This window comes from Microcebus murinus, chromosome 6 (assembly GCF_040939455.1).
Source record: "Microcebus murinus isolate Inina chromosome 6, M.murinus_Inina_mat1.0, whole genome shotgun sequence".
NCBI lineage: Eukaryota > Metazoa > Chordata > Mammalia > Primates > Cheirogaleidae > Microcebus > Microcebus murinus.
In genome coordinates, this window is record NC_134109.1 from 45,420,095 (window position 1) to 45,442,511 (window position 22,417).

A 22,417-nucleotide genomic window follows, 5' to 3' on the forward strand; every position below is an offset into this window, starting at 1 on the left:
TTGACAGAAGGTGTGTCAAAGAACTACCAAGGGACTGCCAGTCTCTTAAGGTCTGGTCTTAGAAATGAGGTAAACATTAATTCCACTGTATTCTATTGGTCAGAGTTATGACCAATAGAAAACAGTGGAAGTAATCCCCCCAGATCTAACGGTAAGGGACAGAGTAGAATGCATGTAATCCCCCTGCCAGATCCAAAGATAGAGGACATAGATCCCACCTCTCCCAGGTTTAATCTTTTACTGCCTTTCCAGGAATTTCTGTCATCTGTCATTCCTAACTCTATTCATAAATATTCCTATGCTTTAACTCCCATCTTTCATTTCTAATATTACATTTTCAAAGCACTGTCATTATGTAACATGATCTACTCAAGACTGAAAATGCTTTACATTTGTAATTAACATTGTGGAAAACAAATTGCTGAACTATTTTATTAAGTTCTTAAGTTCGAATGTCTATAAAACTATACACAGCCTCATGCATAAGAAAAGGAAAGTTATCTGAGTTTTATTTGCCTTATGAAAATAATAGAACCCACCTTATATCACAGTATTCATCGAAGATCAAATGAAATCATTTATGAACATGTTTAAAGAATATCTTAGTCTATTTTCTCCTGCTATAACAGAATACCCAAGACTGAATAATTTATAATAAAAAGATGTTTATTTGGCTCACAGTTCTGGAGGCTGGGAAGTCTAAGAGCATGGCACCAGTACCTGGTGAAGGTCATCCATGGCTGAAGACATCACAGGGAGAGAAGCAGTGCAAGAGAGAGCCAGAGAGGGAGGGGCTGAACTCATCCTTTTAATCAGGAACTCACTTCCATGATAACAGCATTAATCATCTCTTAGAGATTCCACTTCTTAATACTGTTACTGTTGGCAATTAAATCTCAGCATTAGTTTTGGTGGGAATATTCAAACTATAGCAGAGAATTGTTACCTTAAGGTACATACCACATTTCATCAAATCTTAGACACATCCATTGTATGACACACCACTAGTTTATATACCACTAAGAAAGAAACAATGTGGCCAATTTAAAACCATAATACATGTTTTCTTATCACTTAGAACTTTTAATACCCAGCAAAAGAGCTCTTTTATACTTAATTAGACATGGATTATTTTGTTTATTTATTCAGAGACAGAGTCTCACTCTGTCGCAGCGGCATCATCATAGTTCACTGCAATCTCAAACTCTTGGGCTTAAGTGATCCTCCTGCCTCAGCCTCCAGGTGTGTGGCACCTTGCCTGGTTAATTTTTCTATTTTTTTTAGTGGGGATGGAGTCTTGCTTTTGCTCAGGCTTATCTCCAACTCCTGAGCTGAAGCAATCTTCCCGTCTTGGCATCCCAGAGTGCTAGGATTACAGGATTACATGTACCTGCCCGGATTGTTATATTTGTTTAATTTAATTCTAATATTTAATACTTGTATAAATATTAAGAGGAGACTATGAAATTAATTGGTTAAGCTATTCTTAAACTTCTCATTCAGTCCAACATTCGTTTTTTTTTTTTCTGAGACAGAGTCTCACTTTGTTGCCCAGGCTAGAGTGAGTGCTGTGGCATCAGCCTAACTCACAGCAACCTCAATCTCCTGGACTCAAGCAATCCTCCTGCCTCAGCCTCCCAAGTAGCTGGGACTACAGGCATGTGCCACCATGCCTGGCTAAGTTTTTTTTCTATATATATTAGTTGGCCAATTAATTTCTTTCTATTTATAGTAGAGACGGGGTCTGGCTCTTGTTCAGGCTGGTTTCAAACTCCTGACCTCAAGCAATTCGCCTGCCTCGGCCTCCCAGAGTGCTAAGATTACAGGCGTGAGCCACTGTGCCCGGCCATCATTCAGTCCAACATTCTTGAATCATTTCTCAACTCAATCATTGATATCCACTTTTTCCACATAATAATCTTATCTGAGCCATCAAGAATATTGTTGATGTAGCATTTGTTATTAGAACTCCCCCAAAATAAATAATGACCAGAAAACATACCAATTAAACCATAAGTTGAGACTGTCTTCTGGTCACTTTCAGTTCCTCATTGCCAAGTAAACCAACAGGTAAAGAAGGGGGTTAACTGTACTGGTCAAAGTGATTGAACTGTCCATTAAGGAGAAACTAGTGTCCTATGGCCCAATGAGGATAAGGAGGAATATATCTGTAATGCAAGAGATCTCTTGGGGTACCTCTTAGAACTCCTGTGTTTTGCAATTTTATAATCGATTATTGTTTTAGTCCATTTGTGTTGTTATAAAGGGATTCCCAAGGCTGGGAAATAGATAAAGAGGTTTATTTGGCTCATGGTTCTGCGGGCTGTACAAGAAGCATGGTGCCAACAGCTGCTTCTGATGAGGGTTTCAGGAAGCTTCCACTCATGGTACAAGGCAAAGGGGAGATGGCATGTGCCGATCACCAGGTGACAGAGGAAGCAGGAGAGGGAGGGGCAAGATGCCATGCTCTTTTTTTAACAACCAGTTTATCATGGGAACTAATAGAGTGAGAACTCACTCATTACTTTGAGGACAGCACCAACAAGCCATTCATGAGGGATCCACTCCCATGATCTTAATACCTCCCATCCAGCCCCCACTTCTAACATTGGGGATCAAATTTCAACATGAGGTTTGCAGGGTCAAATTTCCAAACTATAGCAATTTAGTTTCATTCTTTGCTAATTTATAAACTGTACAGGATTCTGTTGCACAGGAGAATCTCATTGAAAACATTTGACCAGAAGTCTGATAAGAAAAACAAAGGTGCATGTTTAAGATTAGTCATGTGTGCATGAGTGTTTCTATTTATTTATGCCATATATATGTATATATATGTGCATATTTTTATTTAAGAGATGGGAGTCTCGCTATGTTGCACAGGCTGGATTTTGAACTCTGGTTCAAGCCATTCTCCCACTTCAGCCTCCTCAGTAGCTGGGACTACAGGTGTGTGCCACTGAGCCCAGCTTATGCCTTATACAGTCTTTTGTGTGTATGGGGGTAAAAACAGAGATATATACAGAGATGTGGATGCTATCAGATCATTCATGTTTGAAGTTGTGAGAACGCATAAATCAGTAAAGTAGATAACTGAAATTTAAATCTCACAAATGAGCAGAAAATATAATTTCTCATAGATGATCTATAGTGTTAATTCTGTGAACACTATTGTTTAAGAATAAAATGCTTTGCAACTTCAATGAATTGAATATTATGGTACACGGCAAGGAAGGGGAGCTAGTAGACTTCTGTAAATTACTTAACAACTCTGAATCTTTGTAAAATGGGTACAAGTGCTACTTAGGTAAGACACTTTGGAAATGAGACTGAGAGAAGCGTTACTTTTCTTCTCCTAACCCAGGGCTTCTCAACCTCAGCAGTACTGACGTGTCAGGCCAGTTAACTGTCCTGCACACTGTCAGACATTTAGCAGCTTCCCCAACCTCGACCCACCGGTACCCTCTACCATCCGGAGACTCCAGCAGCACTCTCCCCAGATGTGAGGCAGAAAATGCTCCCCAAATTGCCAGTGTCTCTCGGGAGGCAAAATCGCTGCCGCTGAGAATCACTGTCCTAACCCCATATTCGCCCAAAAAGGATTCGAGGGGCGGGAGGGAGAAGTAACACAATAGCCCCGAAGGAGCTGAACGCAGTGGCCCGACTCATAGTTCCCTGAAGGCAGGAACTGTGACTCCGAGACCTGGGGATGAGGAACTCCGAGCTGCGGTGAGTAGTAGCAGAAGTCCTAATTAATCGATAGAGTCGTGAGGGAAAGCGCAACAAAGGACAAATGAAGAGGTCAAGCGGCCGAGCCTTCGGTTTCAGAGAATCCGAGGCCCACACTGGTCACCACTCACGCTGCGCGGCCAACTCCCAGGCAGATTCAACGCCACACAAACTGAGACGGCAACGCCGCCAGAAAGGCCGCGGGAGCGAGCAAGAGGCGCAGGGCGGGGGCGGGGCGGGCGCAGGGCGGGGGCGGGGCGGGCGCAGGGCGGGGGCGGGGCGGGGCAGGGCGGGGGCAGGGCGGGGGAGGTGGCTGGTCCGGAGCCCCGCCCCGCCCCTCGCGCTGACGCTGCCACAGGCCCCGCCCCCGCCCCTCGCTCTCGGGCGCGGGCGCGGGCGGGTGCGCCTCGGCCTCCGCCCCCGGCCGCCTGCGGCGCCCTGCGTGAGCGGGCAGGGGCGGGTTGGAAGGCGTCGGAGCTGCCACGTCTGGGCCGCGGTTCCCGCTGTGGCGCGGAAGGTGGAGGAGGAGGTGGGGCTGGCGCTGAAGCCGGATCCGGATCCGGTGGCGTGCACACCAGCGGGGGAGAGTCCGACGCGCCGGGCGAGGAGCGCCGACTGCGCGGCCTCCGCGGGTGAGGAGGGCCGGTGTCGTGGGTCCGCGGCGGGCCTGCCGTCGGGTTTATCTAACAGGTGTTCTTGCTGCCGCGAGCGCGGCGGGCGGGCCCCGGCGGCGCTCTCGGCCGAGCCGGGCGTTCGCCCTCTCCAGCCCGGCGCACACGGGGCGTAGCGCGCGGCTCCGAGCTGGTGGAACCGACTCGCGCCGGCAGCAGAGGTTAAGCTCGGCGGCCGGCGGTCTGGCCGCGCTGGGGCCTTGGCCTGGCAGGCAGCAGCAGGCATTGGGATCGAAACTCACTCTTCGCTCTCCAGGCTTCGGCGTGGGAGAGCCAGACGGTTGCTCGCGGTCTTTGCAGCCATCCCTTGGGAAGGGGCACGAACGCCTCGGGCCTGCCTTTCCAGGGCGCATCCCCGGTGGTCGGGAGCCGGTCAGGACACGTGCTGCTCCGAAGAGCACCTTCCACATTGGCTAGGTCGGGGCTTTTCCCGGGGTAGAGGGACATCCTTTGTCTCTTTTCCCTGGGCTTCTACCCCTAGAAACACCGAGTACTGTGCTCCGATTTCTGTTTTAAGAGCTGTTTATGTAAGCCAAACTCTTTTTAAAATTTCATACAAAATGGAACGGGCAATTATGGGATTCGTTTTGTTAGGATAATCACTCTTGAACGAATCGTAGAATGAATCTCAAGACATGTAGATTTATTTAGGCAGGAGTCGCTGAATAGGGGGATACAGAGCTAGCTACCTGTCCGGTACGATGATGTCAAGATTGGCACCTATTGAGTATAGTAATCTAGGGCTCAAGATGGGAAAACAGGGTAAGAGGATTCTACTCCGACTTCACTCATTTGCTGTTACCTTGGGGCAGGTCTTGAAAGTTGCAAGTGCTCCAGCTTCCCCATTGCCACACTGGGAATAATGCTCAGATTGTAAAGATCAGATAAACTATCAGAAAATACTTCTGAAAACTCGTGGCATCGCATAACTTAATAAATATGGCCAGGCCTGTTAAAATCATTGATGAAGGAAATGTTATTTAGCTTCAAAATGTAGTCAAATTATTGAAATGTCTATAAAGGAACCCTCACGTTTCAAATAGCAGATGCCCCAGACGTCCCAGTCACCACGTACAATGCCTCAGAAGCTCTTGAGACATGTGGAAAGCAGTTTAGACTTGGCTGTAGATTATGTTTTTAAAAATTTTTATAACGACTTTTTAATCTTATCTCCAGTGTCTATTACTTGTTGCTCTCAATTGCTTGCTTCTAGCAACAGCTTCTTCCCATTTGTATTCGATTTTGATAAAGAGGCTGGGAGACCATATTGTTGAAATTATGTCTAAAAAATACTCAGTTGAGTGAAAACCTGATGTGATAACTAGTAAAGATGAGTTTGGTGTATGGATCTTGTGATAACGTTTAGTGGCTTTTTATTTTTTTGGTCTAGATTTTCTGAAATGTGACCTCCAGATGGGTCTTATAAAATTTGTTCACTAGGCATTTATTGGCCTAGGGTTAGGCATATATAAACTTTCTAAATGCATGTTAATTTAGCAGTTGAACAGAAAAGGTTCGTGAGGAATATTAAGGAGGGCTAGGGTTTACTTTTTTTTTTTTTTTTGAGACAGAGTCTCGCTTTGTTGCCCAGGCTAGAGTGAGTGCCCTGGCGTCAGCCTAGCTCACAGCAACCTCAGACTCCTGGGCTCGAGTGATCCTTCTGCCTCAGCCTCCCGGGTAGCTGGGACTACAGGCATGCGCCACCATGCCCGGCTAATTTTTTTATATATATATCAGTTGGCCAATTAATTTCTTTCTATTTATAGTAGAGACGGGGTCTCGCTCTTGCTCAGGCTGGTTTTGAACTCCTGACCTTGAGCAATCCGCCCGCCTCGGCCTCCCAAGAGCTAGGATTACAGGCGTGAGCCACAGCGCCCGGCCTAGGGTTTACTTTTTAAAGTTAATCCCAAAACTTTTAAAGTTAATATAAAAACTAAAAAATAAGATCCCAATGATAAGGATGAGATTGAGCTTAAAACAACTGTGCAATTTTATTTGCAGAAATTTCCTAGTTTTGTAATATCTGAGGCACCTTAAGATCCTAAAATATTATTTCTTTTGTAAACCAAATAAGATTACTTATTTGTTCTTTACTTGAAAGTCTTTGGAATTTTGTATCCACTCACATCTTGCTTTTACTTTGCCTGGCATGTTAGTTTGGCACCAGCAGAATTTTACTATTTGAGGACAAAATTAGATAAAATGAGTCTTAACTATGGCTCTGTTTTGCAAAATAGTTCATAAAAACATTTTGATATTAATTTCTGATTGCCTGGCTAATAGAGTCTTATTTCTATCCAGAATGCTTTGTTTAATGCATTTTGGTTACTATGAAATCCCCATTTTCCAAATACAGGCTCCAAGCATGTCTCTTGACTAAATTTTTAACCCTTGTACCCCAATAAAGTAGGGAATTTATCCACATTAGTGTTTTCTTTAGTGCATCTTCAGTTAAGAGCAGAGCCTAAAGTCATACTGCCTAGCAGGACTAGCTACATAATTTGTGGTAATCCAGATTAAAGTGCAGGGCTCTTTGTTAAAAAATTATTAAGAATTTCAAAGCAGTGGCAGCAGAATATTAAACTTAAGTACCAGGTCCTGGGCAACCGCACAGGTCCAGTTCCTGTGAAGCTAGCCTTGTTGCTTCATTTTGAATCTTAACTCTGTTCTTAATTGATACTATAACCTTGGGCAAGTTACTATGTCTGCTTCCTTGTCTGTAAAATAATACATAATAATGATACACCTTTCATTGTATTTTTAAGAGTTAACAAATAATAAAGTTTTTGGTAAATGCTAGCCAATATTTATCTTTAGAATGATTGATGGAATAAAGTCATCTGGTTAAAGAAAAGTACAGGAAAATCTTAGTATTTACTGGTTAAAATCCATAAGTTAAAGGCTTCATAATCCTAATTCTTCTCCTGTGTATCTCTCCCCTCTCTCTCACAAAAATTATTAACCCTATGTTGTGACTACATTTTATAAACTCAAGCCTCTTTATAGGAAAAAGGAATCTAGTTTAAATTTTGAAAATTATTAACCCTATTTTGTGTGTTTTCCAGACTACATTTTATAAACTCAAGCATCTTTATAGGAAAAAGGAATCTAGTTTAAATTTTGTTAATGTTCATCTAAACTCCCTTTTTTTTTTGAGACAGAGTCTCGCTTTGTTGCCCAGGCTAGAGTGAGTGCTGTGGCGTCAGCCTAGCTCACAGCAACCTCACACTCCTGGGCTCGAGCGATCCTTCTGCCTCAGCCTCCCGAGTAGCTGGGACTACAGGCATGCGCCACCATGCCCGGCTAATTTTTTATATACATATCAGTTGGCCAATTAATTTCTTTCTATTTATAGTAGAGACGGGTCTCGCTCTTGCTCAGGCTGGTTTTGAACTCCTGACCTTGAGCAATCCCACCTCGGCCTCCCAGAGAGCTAGGATTACAGGCGTGAGCCACCGCGCCGGCCTAAACTCCCTTTTCAGCTTTCCTTAAACTTTGTGTTTACAATTGTGTGTTAAATAGCATGATCAAAATGTTTAAATAGGGGGCAAGGGCAATATATATAACCTTAACATTTTTACTCCCATAATATGTTGATAAAAGTAAATAAATTTAAAAAATACTAAAAAAATGTTTAAATAATATGCTGCTTTGAGGAACTTAAATTTTTAATATTTTTTGGCTTCTGCATTTAAAATGTAAACATTTTACTTTATTCATAAATATTTAGCCTGTTTATCTGCATACCTGAAAAAACAATGTTGTTACCCACATTTCAGATGACATTACTAACACTAAAATGCATGCATTAAAATTAACCTATTAAAAAAACTGGGGTTTTTGGGATGAAATTTCTTCTTTTTTTTATTTAAGCATATTATGAGGGTACAAATGTTTAGGTTATATGTGTTGCCTGTGTCCCCCTACCCCTCCCCATAAAAAACTGTTTTGAATGGATGGTAAACTTGTTAAATTTGATATGATTATTTTAATCATCACAATTTATATCCTTTCACTAATGATTTTAGAAGTAGGAATAGTGCTTATAGCGTAATTTGCTCTGAATCCTTTTTGAGGAAAAAAACCTCTCAGTATTCTACATAATAAACTATGTTTTTATTCTTTCCTACCCAAGAATGCTAACTTTTTGTTTAATACAAAAGATAACCTGTCATTCTTTTTTTTTTTTTTTTTTTGAGACAGAGTCTCACTTTGTTGCCAGGCTAGAGTGAGTGCCGTGGCGTCAGCCTAGCTCACAGCAACCTCAAACTCCTGGGCTCAAGTGATCCTCCTGCCTCAGCCTCCCGAGTAGCTGGGACTACAGGCATGCACCACCATGCCTGGCTAATTTTTTCTATGTATATTAGTTGGCCAATTAATTTCTTTGTTATTTATAGTAGAGACAAGGTCTTGCTCTTGCTCTTGCTCAGGCTGGTTTCCAATTCCTGACCTTGAGCAATCCGCCCGCCTCGGCCTCCCAGAGTGCTAGGATTATAGGCGTGAGCCACCATGCCCGGCTCATTCTTCTTGTAGTCCCTGTACCCAGCACAGTGCCTGATTCATGAATTAAAGGTGAAAAAAATTAACAAGAATTTATAAACTTGAATTTTAAATGTATTGCTAACTAGAATATATCTTGTACTTGCAGTATGGCAGGCACTGTTAAGTACTTGCTTATATACAGTAGTTCATTTCATCCTTCCAGTAATTTCATCTCTATTTTACAAATGAGGAAACAAGAGTCTAAGAGCTTAATTACCTTAGCAAAGATCACACAGTTGACCTTTGAATACCAGATCTGATACCAAAGCTCATGCGCTTTCCATGCTTCCACACCTAGGTTTACATCCTGGCTCCACTAATTTTGTGACCTTGGGCAAGTTACTTAACATATCTGTGCCTGCATTTCTTCATCAGTTAAAGTGGAGACAATAATCATGCCTACCCTGTAGGATTGCAGTAAATGAATTAATAAAGCTCTTTGAACAGTGCCTGGCACATAATAAGCACCAAACAAGTGTAAACTTCTCTTACTACACCACACTATCTTCCCAAAGCTTATACTATATTACAGCATTACTTATATAGTTACATAGGGTTACACAGGAAGAAATTTAATCCACCTTTAGGGAAAAGTTAAGAATATTTACCCTAAAGCATATTGAAATAGGGACCAATTGGGACTTAGGTTATGGGATAAGTTGTTCTGTCATTAAAATATAGTTTCTGGGCCGGGCGCTGTGGCTCACGCCTGTAATCCTAGCTCTTGGGAGGCCGAGGCGGGCGGATTGCTCAAGGTCAGGAGTTCGAAACCAGCCTGAGCAAGAGTGAGACCCCGTCTCTACTATAAATAGAAAGAAATTAATTGGCCAACTGATATATATATATAAAAAATTAGCCGGGCATGGTGGCGCATGCCTGTAGTCCCAGCTACCCAGGAGGCTGAGGCAGAAGGATCACTCGAGCCCAGGAGTTTGAGGTTGCTGTGAGCTAGGCTGACGCCACGGCACTCACTCTAGCCTGGGCAACAAAGCGAGACTCTGTCTCAAAAAAAAAAAAAAAAAAAAAATATAGTTTCTTTAACTGGGTATAAGAATAGAAATAAAAGCTGGAAACTGCTTATGGTCTAACACAGGTTGAGCATCCCTACTCTGAAAATCTGAAATGCTCCAAAATTTGAAACTTTTTTGCGTGCTAATGTCACAAGTGGAAAACTGCACACCAGACCTTATGTACAGAAACTTTTGTGAACAAAATTATTTAAAATCCAGGGTGTCCCAAAAGTTGCCATATATAGGGAAAAATGGGAAATTGTGGCTAAATGTAACTTTACATGATATTAATTACAACATTTTACAAAATATTTCTTTTGGAGACTTTTGGGACACCCTGTAGTACATAAAATTGGTGGCTAATCCTGTAATCCTAGCAGTCTGGGATGCCAAGGCCTAAAGATCACTTGAGGCCAGAAGTTCCAGACCAGCCTGAACAAGAGTGAGACCCCATCTCTACAAAAATTAGCCAGGCATGGTGGTGCATGCCTGTAGTCCCAGCAGGCTGAGGCAGGAGGATTGCCTGAGCCTGGGAGTTTGAGGTTGCAGTGAGTTACAATAGCACCACTGCACTCTATCTTGGGCAACAGAGTGAGACGTTGTCTCAAAAAATATAAATAAAAATAAAGTTTAAAACTTATTAATTTAGTCACTTAAGTAGTGGCATTTGATGTTAGATTCAGGATAAAGCAAAATCTCTTTTGTATCTGTAATTCTTCTGGTTGGATTAATTAAGAAATTAACTTTCCCACCAATCATAATAATTTTCCTTCTATTAAACAAAATGCCTTAACATTTAAAATTTTATTTTAGACCTTACCGGAAAGATGAAACCTGATGAAACTCCTATGTTTGACCCAAGTCTACTCAAAGAAGTGGATTGGAGTCAGAATACAGCTACATTTTCTCCAGCCATTTCCCCAACCCATCCTGGAGAAGGCTTGGTTTTGAGGCCTCTTTGTACTGCTGACTTAAATAGAGGTATGGTCTCAGTTTACCAATCTTGACTAGAACTATTGTTAGTTAGCTTTCCATTTTCCCCATAAACATTTGATGCTGATAATTTAAAAAAATATTTGCCTTTTGGACTATTTTTTGTACTTAATTTTTAAAGTGACTGGGACACTCAATTCCAACATGCATGTCATGCTAAGACCAAATATTACTGTGAAATATTTAAAATGACTTAACTATAAAAACCACTCCTTCCTAATTAAGCCCAAAAGGGTTCTCATAAAAACTGTGTCCTCAACAATGTTATTTATCCTTTTTTCACAAGTAATACATTTGGTCATAGTGAGAAACTTAAAAAGTAAAACCAAATCACGTATTTGGAAAAATTTGGCATCCTTTGCATTGAATTTAATGCAAATTACATTGAAAAATGTACATGCTGGTTCTGTATGTATATTAAGGTCAACACTTTCCCACAAATCTTATGTAGGGAAAAGCATTGACAAAACCTATTATTCTTTGTTATACGTAGTGATTATAGAAAGAGCAGGTTTTAGTTTAACCTTTTTTAATAATAATTTAAAAAGATGATTATGGAAAGTTCTTTAAAAATAACTGCCCATAATCCCACCAGCTTAACATAGTGTTTCTGTTCATATTCTGTCTTCCTTTTGCTCTTCTTGTGACTTGAAATCTGTTTCTCATAACTAGGTTTTTTTAAGGTACTGGGTCAGCTGACAGAGACTGGAGTTGTCAACCCTGAACAGTTTATGAGTAAGTACTATAGCTTCTTTTTCCTGAATGAAAAGAAAAAAAGGGAAACAAGATTTTATTTTTGTTTAGAGCTCTGTTCAGTGCGTTGTGTTTTTGTTCAAACAGCTGGAAGTTATTCAAATAACAAATTAGCTGTTTTCTTACTTAAATGTTTAATGTGGCTGAGTTGTTCTAGAATCCAAATATAGTGATAACCTCACCTGGCAAAACACCTGACTACTTTTAGATAACTGCTATGGCATAGGACCTAGGTGGCAGCTCTATAGATTTTGTTTTTTTATTGCAGTACAGGCAGTCCCCAGGTTACAGATGACCCAACTTGCAGCATTCTGTTCTTATGAACAGGCTCCACATAAGGATAATTTATAATTAATTACATTAACAATTCAGGAACTATAATAGTTTATAGTAAACAAATCCACATGGCATAAGCGGTTTGTTGGCACAGCATCTGTACACTAGTCTCATTGTTTATAGTGTGGCTTACACATAGCATCACTTTCATATTTTTTATTCAATTTTGTGAGTCTGTGTTTACCCTTACGACCATGCTTCCAGTCCACCGCAAGTCCAGGTGAGCCTGCATTGAAGAGAAAGGTTATTAAAATGGAAACGGAAGTAAAAATAATTAAGCATTCAGAGAAAGGCCAGATGCCATCATTCATTGGGAAAGCATTAGGCCTTAATTGCTCAGCTATCAGAGCAATTTTTATAAATGGAACATGTGAAGGCAGTACCACAGTGAAAGCATCAATTATTACTCAGCAGCATAGTGGATTAAGTATTGAAGTAGAAAGATTATTACTTATTTAGTCTCCCAAGTAGCTAGGACTACAGGCATGCACCACCATGCCTGACTAATTTTTTCTATATATATATTAGTTGGCCAATTAATTTCTTTCTATTTATAGTAGAGACGGGGTCTCGCTCTTGCTCAGGCTGGTTTCGAACTCCTGACCTCGAGCAATCCGCCCGCCTCGGCCTCCCAGAGTGCTAGGATTACAGGCGAGTGTTAACTTTTAGTATTCTTTTTTGAAATTCCTCCAATCTCCCATCTAAACTTTTTGTATGAGTTTGTTTTTGTGTTGTTTGAATTGAAAGAGCACAATCATTTCTGTAACTTATAGTACAGGGGTATTCTTATTACAGTGTTACACTGCATTATTATTACCAATTGAGCCAGCTGGTATCAACAATACCAATTGTGGTATTGTTGTTACCATTACTACCTTACATGTGCTGTTCATTAGGAATATGAGTTACATACAAAATTTGTTTTTCTTTTTTTTTTATTTCAGCATATTATGGGGGTACAGATTTTAAGGTTTCAATAAATGCCCATTTCCCCCCCTCCCCCCACAAGTCTGAGTCTCCAGCATGACCATCCCCCAGATGGTGCACATCTCACTCATTATATATGCATATACCCGCCCCCCTCCCCCCTACCCAATACCCTATTACTGCAGTACCTATGTGACCACTTAGGTGCTGTTCAGTTAATAGCAATTTGCTGGTGAGTATATGTGGTGCTTGTTTTTCCATTCTTGGGAAACTTCACTTAATAGTATGGGTTCCAGCTCTAACCAGGAAAATATAAGATGTGCTATATCACCATTGTTTCTTAGAGCTGAATAGTACTCCATGGTATACATATACCACATTACCATTCTTGGATTGATGGGCACTTGGGCTGTTTCCACAGCCTTGCAATTATGAATTGTGCTGCTATAAACATTCGAGTGCAGGTGTCTTTTTTGTAGAGTGTCATTGGATCTTTTGGGTAGATGCCCAGCAAGGGGATTGCTGGATCAAATGGTAGATTCACTTGTATCACTTTAAGGTATCTCCATATTGCTTTCCACAGAGGTTGAACTAATTTGCAGTCCCACAAGCAGTGTAGGAGTATAGAATTTTTTTATTTCCATCTTCATAAATGAAGAAATCATTTAGTAGGAGGTTGTTTAATTTCCATGTTTTTGTGTAGAAATGTATGTTTCTGTTAGGGTTGATTTCTACTTTTATTCCACTGTGATCTGAGAAGGTACATGGTATGATTTCTATTTTTTTTTAATTTCTTGAGATTTACTTTGTGTCCTAGGATATGGTCAGTCTTAGAGAATGTCCCGTGAGCTGATGAAAAGAACGTATATTCAGTGGATTTTGGGTAGAATGTCCTGTAGATGTCAGTCAGACCCAGTTGCTCCAAGGTTTTGTTTAAGTCCATTATTTCTTTATTAATTTTCTGTTTGGAGGATCTGTCTTGTGCTGTCAGTGGGGTGTTGAAATCTCCGGTGATTATGGAGTTGCTATTAATCCATTTGCTTAGATCCAGTAAGGTTTGCTTTATGAAACTGGGTGCACCTAAGTTGGATGCATATATATTTAAAATTGTTATCTCTTCTTGTTGAAGTATGCCCTTCACCATTATATAATGACCCTGTTTGTCTTTCACTACTTTTGTTGCTTTAAAAACTAAATCGTCTGAAATTAGAACTGCCACGCCAGGCTTCTTTTGGCTTCCACTTGCCTGGAATACTGATCGCCACCCTTTTACTTTTAGTCTATATGCATCCTTGCAGGTTAGATGTGTTTCCTGAAGACAGCATATACTTGGCCTGTATTTTCTTATCCATTCAGCCAGCCTATGTCTCTTGAGTGGAGAGTTTAAGCCATTTACATTTATTGAGAGAACTGATAGTTAAGGTAGATTACTGTTCATTCTGTTGGGTTGGATGTTGTTGCTTTGATTTCTCTCTTGAGCCATTGTATTATCTGGCCTTTAATTTTTGGGTTTTGGTTGTTTTTATATTCGTGAGTTTTTATTATGGTGTTCTGTGCATAACACTGTTTTGAGTACTTCTTGTAGGGCTGGTCTTGTCTTGGTGAATTCTCTGAGACTTTGCTTGTCTGAGAATGTCTTTATTTCTCCTTTATATACGAAGCCTAGTTTTGCAGGGAATAAGATTCTAGGGTGGGCATTGTTTTGTTTCAGAAGAATGAGAATGGGGCCCCAGTCTCTCCTTGCTTGTAAAGTCTCATTAGAGAAGTCTGGTGTTATTTGAATTGTATGTCACTTGCTTCTTTCGTCTTACAGCTCTTAGAAGGGCCTCTTTAGTTGATATTTTGGTCAGTCTGATGACTGCATGTCGTGATGTCTTCCTGTTTGCATTGAATCTCTCAGGGGTCCTCTGAGCTTCTTGAACTTGTATATTGAGATTTTGAGCAAGGCCTGGGAAATTTTCCTCTATTATATCTTCAACTAGCTTGTCCAACCCTTGGGTGTTGTCCTCTTTACCTTCTGGTAACTCTGTGACCCTCACATTAGGTTTCTTCACATAATCCCACATCTCTTGTAGGCTTTGCTCTTTTCTCTTGTTTCTCTGCTCTATCTCTGTGATGGTTTTATTTAGTTGGAGGGTGTTATCTTCAATCTCTGAGATTCTTTCTTCTGTTTGATCTACCCTGTTCTTGAGACTTTCCACTGTATTTTGTAGTTCCCTGAATTGATTCTTCATTTCCAGGAGTTCGGTTAAACTTTTCTTCATTGTGTCTATTTCTTTAGTGAACTTTTCTTCTAGGTCCTGGAGGCTTTTTGTGGTTTCTTTGTGTTGGTTATTGAGTTGTTGTTGCAGGTCGGTGAGTGTTCTTATGATCTACATAGGAAATTCCTCTTCTGTCATTTTGGTTGCCTGATTTGCGTTGGTGTCCGTTTCCAGGGGGCTGGTGCTCCTCTTTGGGGGTGTGTTTTCCGTTTGGTTCTTCATATTTCCTGAGTTCCTTCACTGATTTCTTCCCATGTTGATCAGTTGTTGTTTCTTTCCTTTAGGTTTTTGTTTGGGTATTCACACGCCTTGTTTAGTTTCTGAGCCGTTAGGTGGTGTCTATGGGTGAGATTCGACCACTCCCTGTATAATGAGTCAGTGGGTGCCGTGAAAAGGCTGTGCAGGATGCTGTCCCTGTCAGTAGGTGGTGCTTGCTTGGAGGAACAGGCTATGCTGTTGTTTTTGTGTCCTGTTAACAGCTCTTGTTCTGGGCGGAGCTGGGTTGGGTAAGCCTGCCCTCAGGCACCACCAATGCCATTAGCAGGGGTCAAAGTTCTGTTCTCTGCTTCCAAGAAAAGCTGTCAGGGCGGGGCTGGACCGGTCCCGCTCAGCCAGAAAGTCTGCTTGTGAGGGTGGGGCTGTCTGAGACCCACAGTCTGGAGCGGGCCTCGCTTCTTTCCACCCTCCCCAACTCCGCAGCCACTCCTGGGCCTCTGCCAGCAGGCCAGACCACAGGCCACTAGGCCTCCCTGGATTGTGATGCCGGTGGGGAGGTTCCCTGTGCAGGAATGCCACCTGGGCTTTGGGGGGAGGGTTGCCCTCTAGGACGCTGATCTGCCCCTGGAGGCACACACACCTCAGCTGGCTGTTCACAAATATCCCTTCTGTGCCCTGGGCAATGCTAGACCTCGGTGCACGGGATCTGGTCTGCAGGTCCGACCTCTGGGTCCCAAAGTTCAAACTGTATGCCCACCAGGGAGAGGAGTTCCGGTCCCAATTCACCCACAGGGAGCCCACGCTGTGTCTGTGTCTCTCAGCCTCTGAGTCGGCACCGTTCTCCTGGGAACACTGTGCCAGCAGCACCTGGGAGGGCTGGCGGGTAGGGAGCTCACAGTCTGAGTTCCCCTTAGTCAGCTGTAGGGTCCCAAAAGGGAAGGTCCCGTTCCCTGGAGGTGCCTCCGGCTGGTGGCTGTATTGTCTCTCTGGGCAGCCGCAGGTAGGCTCGGTGGAGGGGAGGAGGAGGCAATATGGCGCCTGCTGCGCGACTCGGTCCTGTGCACACGGAGGTGCCCCGAGGGATTTGGGAGTCTGGTGCCGTGTCCGCTACAGGCTCACCGCTAGCTGGCAGTGGCCGTCTCTGGGCTGGTGTCCTCAGGTCTCTCCACCCGCTGGGGAGCCCACCAGCAGTCCCAAATGCAGGGGAGGGGAAAGGTGATTTATCCACCTACCCTTGCTGCTGGTCTCCGGGCTGCTCCGGCGGTCTCAGCTTCCAGTTCTCCTCCACAGCCTCCTCCCGTGGAGTCTCCTGGGGTCTCAGGTACCCCTCCTTCTGGCCTTCGTCTGCTGTATGCTCGCCTTCTTGCTTCTTTTTTCTAATTTCTGCTAGAATCTGTCTTTTCTGCAGAGACGCTCTTTCTGGCGGTGTTTCTTGTCCGCCATCTTGTTCCTCCTTCCTCCATACGACATTTCTTATCCTTAACTCAGGGACTGGCTGTATTGCCTTTCATGTGGTTAGGGCTAGGTTATTCACAGAAATTTCATCACAAAATCAAAAATGTAAGAATATCAATTTTTAATTTTTTTGGTTCATTAATAAATTTTAAGGTTAGCAGGTATCTTTGTGTTAGTCCAACTCCCCTTTTGTAGATATATGAGTAAGAAAATGGGAATCCAGAGAGATCCAGTGACTTACCCAAGATCACAAGTAGTTATTGGTAAGGAAAGGATTAAAACCTTCCTAACTCCGTTCAGCGCTCTACACTGCCTTTTCTTGTTTTCTATAATTCTTCATTTCTTTCATAGGTAATTTGGTTTTGTGCCCTGATCCTCCTGAGAATGAAGACCACATTCCCTAATTCACATTGTTTTCCTACATTGAATTTCTTATTTCTATTTATCTAGAATGACACTCTTCAGCTCACTTTTTATTCCTGAATTCCTCTATGCATGCCTATCAGATTAGATGAGAAACCATGTTATTTCAGCAATATAAGTATTCAAAATAAATTTAAGAGGAGAGTATCTTTGCTCCTATTTCTATGTGACTTTGGAAAAATTACTTGGAAATGGAAAAAAATTTTCACCTCCTTTGCAGTATACTTTCAAAGCAAACAAAAACAATGATTGTTTCTAAAGAGCATGCCATGTAATCATGAAACACTTGTTATTACAAAGGGAAGACTGAAAACTATACCAAAAGACTAAAAATTACAGAATGGTGCCATGTAAACATGCTTTTGTTAAAATTCGCCAAGTTTTTGTTTCATTCGAATGTTTGTTGCGTGTAAAGTTTAAAGAAGTCTATTTAGTAATAGAGAAATTGGAGTTTTCAGTCATTCGTCATAGAAATAACACCACCATCTATTATTTACTTGTAAGTGCTGTTCATCTGAAATCACTGTATTAGTCTTTACTTTGCTAGCAGATAATTTAAATGTATGGACTATATTCCAATTGATACCGATTGCTGATATTTCAGTCCTTTTTAGTAATGTAGTATTTTCTCTAAAATTGGAAAGTAATTATGGTAAAATAGTTTTAAATATTCAATAATTAAGTCAGTTAATCATAGTTTTTTCTAGTACCGGATAAAGTTGAATGTCCACTAGATAACACTTTGTTTTCTAATTTCCATAGAATCTTTTGAGCATATGAAGAAATCTGGGGATTATTATGTTACAGTTGTAGAAGATGTGACTCTAGGACAGATTGTTGCTACCGCAACTCTGATAATAGAACATAAATTTATCCATTCCTGTGCTAAGGTATGTGTTCACATTTACACAATGGACAGGCGTTTTCTGGCGAAACGTAGTTTCCATTAGACAAATCTATTTTCTCACTGCTTTTCATTGCTTCTTAGAAATCCTTTAGTAATAGGCACTTTTCCCAGTGTTTTCTGAGAGCTTTCAGAAAGAAAATGTATTAACAGTATGAATTGTTTGCTAAAATTGTTCTGTAAGGTGTTAGATTTAAGAAACCAAGTGGTATCATGCAATTTAGCAGTAATGTATAGAATCCCTAATGTTATTTTTTTTTGAAATGACACTTTGAATATACTGCATTAGCACAAATTTTTAGCCACTTTCAAGTAGTAAAATGGTTCAGAATACCATGTTCTGTTGGAATTGTGATACTTCTAATGCTTGTAGCATCCTTTTACCCCTCAAGAACTCACATGAAATAGTAAACAACAAAATCCTCTAGGTCACCCAACAAGAATAAGATAGGAACACTTGGAATGTGTTCTGTGAGGCTTATTAATTTTGGTGGGGTTTCTGTACTAGAAATTAATTTTATTTGGATGTCTGATATAAATTGGCATGAAAGGAGGAGAATGATGGATGTATTATATTCATGACAAGATTACATTTTGGTGATGTGGATTTTGGTTTAAATCAATGGGCTGGGGACGTAACCAAACAAGAATAGGCCACAAGTTGATTGGTTATACTAAATCCAATGAGTAAAAAGTTCATTTTGTTTTTTTGCATTTTGGTTTTTGTGAATTTAAAGGTTACAAAACATACTTCTTTTTAATCAATAAATTCTTAAGAACTCACTTGTTTTAGCTAAAACCCAAACTAGATGCTTAGTCCTTTAAACTTTGTAAATATTTTCAGAGAGGAAGAGTAGAAGATGTTGTCGTTAGTGATGAATGCAGAGGAAAGCAGCTTGGCAAATTGTAAGTAGGCAGAAACAAGGTAACCCTGGTTAAATTATATTTCAGTTCTTTTTGGGTTTCATTAATTTAGAACCCATTCTCACTCTATAACTTAGACTGAATTTAATGAATAAATAAAGTTTGATAATTGGAAGTATACTCCTTTCTAGAAAGTAATATTTTTAAGTTATCAACTTTTAATAGTAGTATTCTCACATTAGTAGGAAACAAACTTTTGGGCTAGTCAGGGGATTTGCCTCAATTTCTGTCATATCTAAAAACAAAGGAAGTATTCAGTTATTACAGAATATTCTGTGATCTGTTTAGAAATGTATACTGAAACAGGCTTTACTGTATAAGCCTCTAGACCAGGGTCCTCAGACTTTTGAAACAGGGGTCCAGTTCACTGTCCCTCAGACCATTGGAGGGCCATTGGAGAGTGCGGCGCACATTCCACACATGTGCACGGTGGGCCCAGGAAGAGTAGCCTCCTAAGCAGGACAGGCAGTCGTGGCAAAAGCACCCTGCGGGCCAGATAAATGCCACATGTGGCCCGCCGGCAGTAGTTTGAGGATGCCTGCCTATATACATTTCTCTAACTCTTTAAATGTAAAAGCTTATTGCCTATTATTATTGCTTTTTAATGTTATCTCAGAATTCTGAGTTTTAAGGAATTCACTCAATAAATGTAAAGCACCTGCTATGTCCTAGATACTACTCTAGGTATTTGAAATATATTATCAAATACAGCAGACTAATTTCTGGTATTCTAGTCCATTTAACTTAGTCATACCTTTTATAATTTTGTAACTTCAATGAAGATCTTTTATTTCCAAAATGACATTTTTGAGTCTATTCAAACATGAGAAAATCCTTCAAATTTTTGTAGAACTTTCATAATTTTTATACTTTAAGGCAGTTAGAACCACATCCTGGGCTTGGATTCTTTAGGGATTAGCAAAGATGTATACTTTTTCGCTGTGTTTCCACTTCATATTAATTAGACCAATCTTGAGTTAATCTGATACTTTCACAAATATTAAAGTAGCTTTAAAAATAAAGCTATTATGTATGCATTTTATGTGGGAATGTTGACTGCTCCTAAGTAGTTTAAATAGATTTAGAATAAAGACTTTTCATAAAATAATTTTGGCAATTTAAAAAAATTAATTTGAGACAGAGTCTTGCTCTGTCACCTGGGCTAGAGTGCCATGGCATCAGCCTAGCTCACAGCAACCTCAAACTCCTGTGCTCAAGCAATCCTCCTGCCTCAGCCTCCCCAGTAGCTGGGACTATGGGCACGCACCACCATACCCAGCTAATTTTTTAAATATTTTTAGTAGAGATGGGGTCTTGCCTCTTGCTCAGGCTGGTCTTGAACTCCTGACCTCAAGCTATTTTCTGGCCTTGGCCTTCCAGAGTGCTAGGATTGTAGGTGTGACCCACTGTGCCTGGCCTGGGAATATTTTTTTAAAGGTTGTGTAAATATGAATGTATTAGTGTTACATGAATCTTAGTGTTAAAATGAATCTAAAATCTATTTTTAAAGAGGGTTTAGGGTGATGTTAGTATTTGTCCTATTTAATAAAAGGCTAGAGATTACTAAAGTATATTTGAAACCAAATAAAAGTGCTTTGGGGATTTAAATGCTCATCAGTTGCAATTTGAATATTTAAATGAATGCAGTAGAAAAGACCATGGTCTAAATCTATTGTTAATAAAATCTGAAGTTTTAAGACATAAATTCATAGTTATAAAACCCATTTTTATTAATATATGTTGTCTTCCCACCCTCCCCCCTTTTAAATTTCAGGTTATTATCAACCCTTACTTTGCTAAGCAAGAAACTGAACTGTTATAAGATTACTCTTGAATGTCTACCACAAAATGTTGGTTTCTATAAAAAGTTTGGATATACAGTATCTGAAGAAAACTACATGTGTCGAAGGTTTCTAAAGTAAAAATATTTTAAGAAAGAAAATTGTCAAAGGCATTAATTGCCAGAAGGCTATCCTTTTCCTAGAGTTAAATAAAATATTCTGTTGCTGCAACCCAGTGACCTCCATAAATACCGGACTGAAGAAAACATTGTAATACTGCAAGTATGACATTTAGAAGATTACTTTGGGCTGGTGGGACATTCTGTGAGTTTAGATTACAAATGATTATTATAATGGGGATGATTTTTAACCAAAGGAATATATTTTTAACTTGAATCTTTTCTTGCATTGTATTTTTCTAAATTCTGGCTTCATTTCTTGTAGTCAAAGAGTATGAGTAGTAAAGAGATATACATCTGCTATTTGTACTGCTTGTTTAAAAAGAAATATGTTGAATAAGCTGTTTCTTATAACATGCATAAAATTAAATATTTTTGTTTCAAAGAAACAGATCTAAATACACTTAGGGGCCTATAATTTCCCACATAATAAATCAAATTGGATAAACTAGTTATTACAACTAAATGTAGTACAGTCCAGTATTTGTTGATCCTAACATTGACAAACAACCTCGTCAGCAGAAGAAATGAAAATTAACTTATAAAATGTGACAAGATTCATAGTAAAATAATTGAAATATTTTACTGAAAGTTTACATAGTTCTATGTAGATAAAATACTACCTGTCTTCTCTGTGAAATATATTTAACATTTGTTAAAAATACCTAAGAACAATTATAATGGGACATCTAAGGTATTTTTTAATAGTGAATTAGTAAATCTTAGCATATGTATTTCTACTCTCATTTCATGAATATCTGAAGCCTGTCTTCTGAGTAATATCTTTATGAAAATGGAATATTATAAAACTGAGTAGAATACAGTGTTTAATGTCTCATACTGTATTTTTCACATTCTTAAAATGTTGATGGAAGCTTCTTTTTAATGTGATTATAATGGTACTATTATTCTGGTCATTATCCTGTTTTGATTTTATTTATTTTAATTATTTTTAAAGTTGAAGAATTACACTTTAACAGTTCTAATCTTTTGCATTCCATGTTACAATAAACCTGTTCATATGATAAATAGTCTTCTGTTAGAATCCTCTTTGCTTTTCTTGAATTTTCTAATTGAACTATTAGGTTAAGTCATGATTCATAAAATTTGAGTTTTATATTCTGTGTAAAGTGAACTTAGAATCCCTTTGTTTAGCATCCCTTTGACTCACACCACCACAACTGGATTTTAGATTTTGCTCCATGTAATCAGCTAAAGTTGGCTTTCCAAAATAATCGAAAATCCTTCGCCAATAGAGAGTGCACTAATCTGTTTATGACCTATGCAGATGAACTGATCTCTCTCCACTGAAA

At 40.0% G+C, this 22,417-nt stretch overlaps 1 protein-coding gene across 1 annotated transcript; it reads left to right on the forward strand.

Annotated features, from left to right (window-relative positions):
- Positions 1-4,109: 4,109 nt before the first annotated feature.
- On the forward strand, positions 4,110-21,156 carry GNPNAT1 (glucosamine-phosphate N-acetyltransferase 1). The gene is made up of 6 exons (XM_012758023.3): positions 4,110-4,361; positions 10,766-10,933; positions 11,618-11,680; positions 18,079-18,206; positions 19,065-19,126; positions 20,919-21,156. Exons 2-6 carry the CDS (start codon positions 10,780-10,782, stop codon positions 21,064-21,066), a joined length of 555 nt encoding a protein of 184 aa, XP_012613477.2. The 5' UTR covers positions 4,110-4,361; positions 10,766-10,779; the 3' UTR covers positions 21,067-21,156.
- The last annotated feature ends 1,261 nt before the right edge of the window (positions 21,157-22,417 follow it).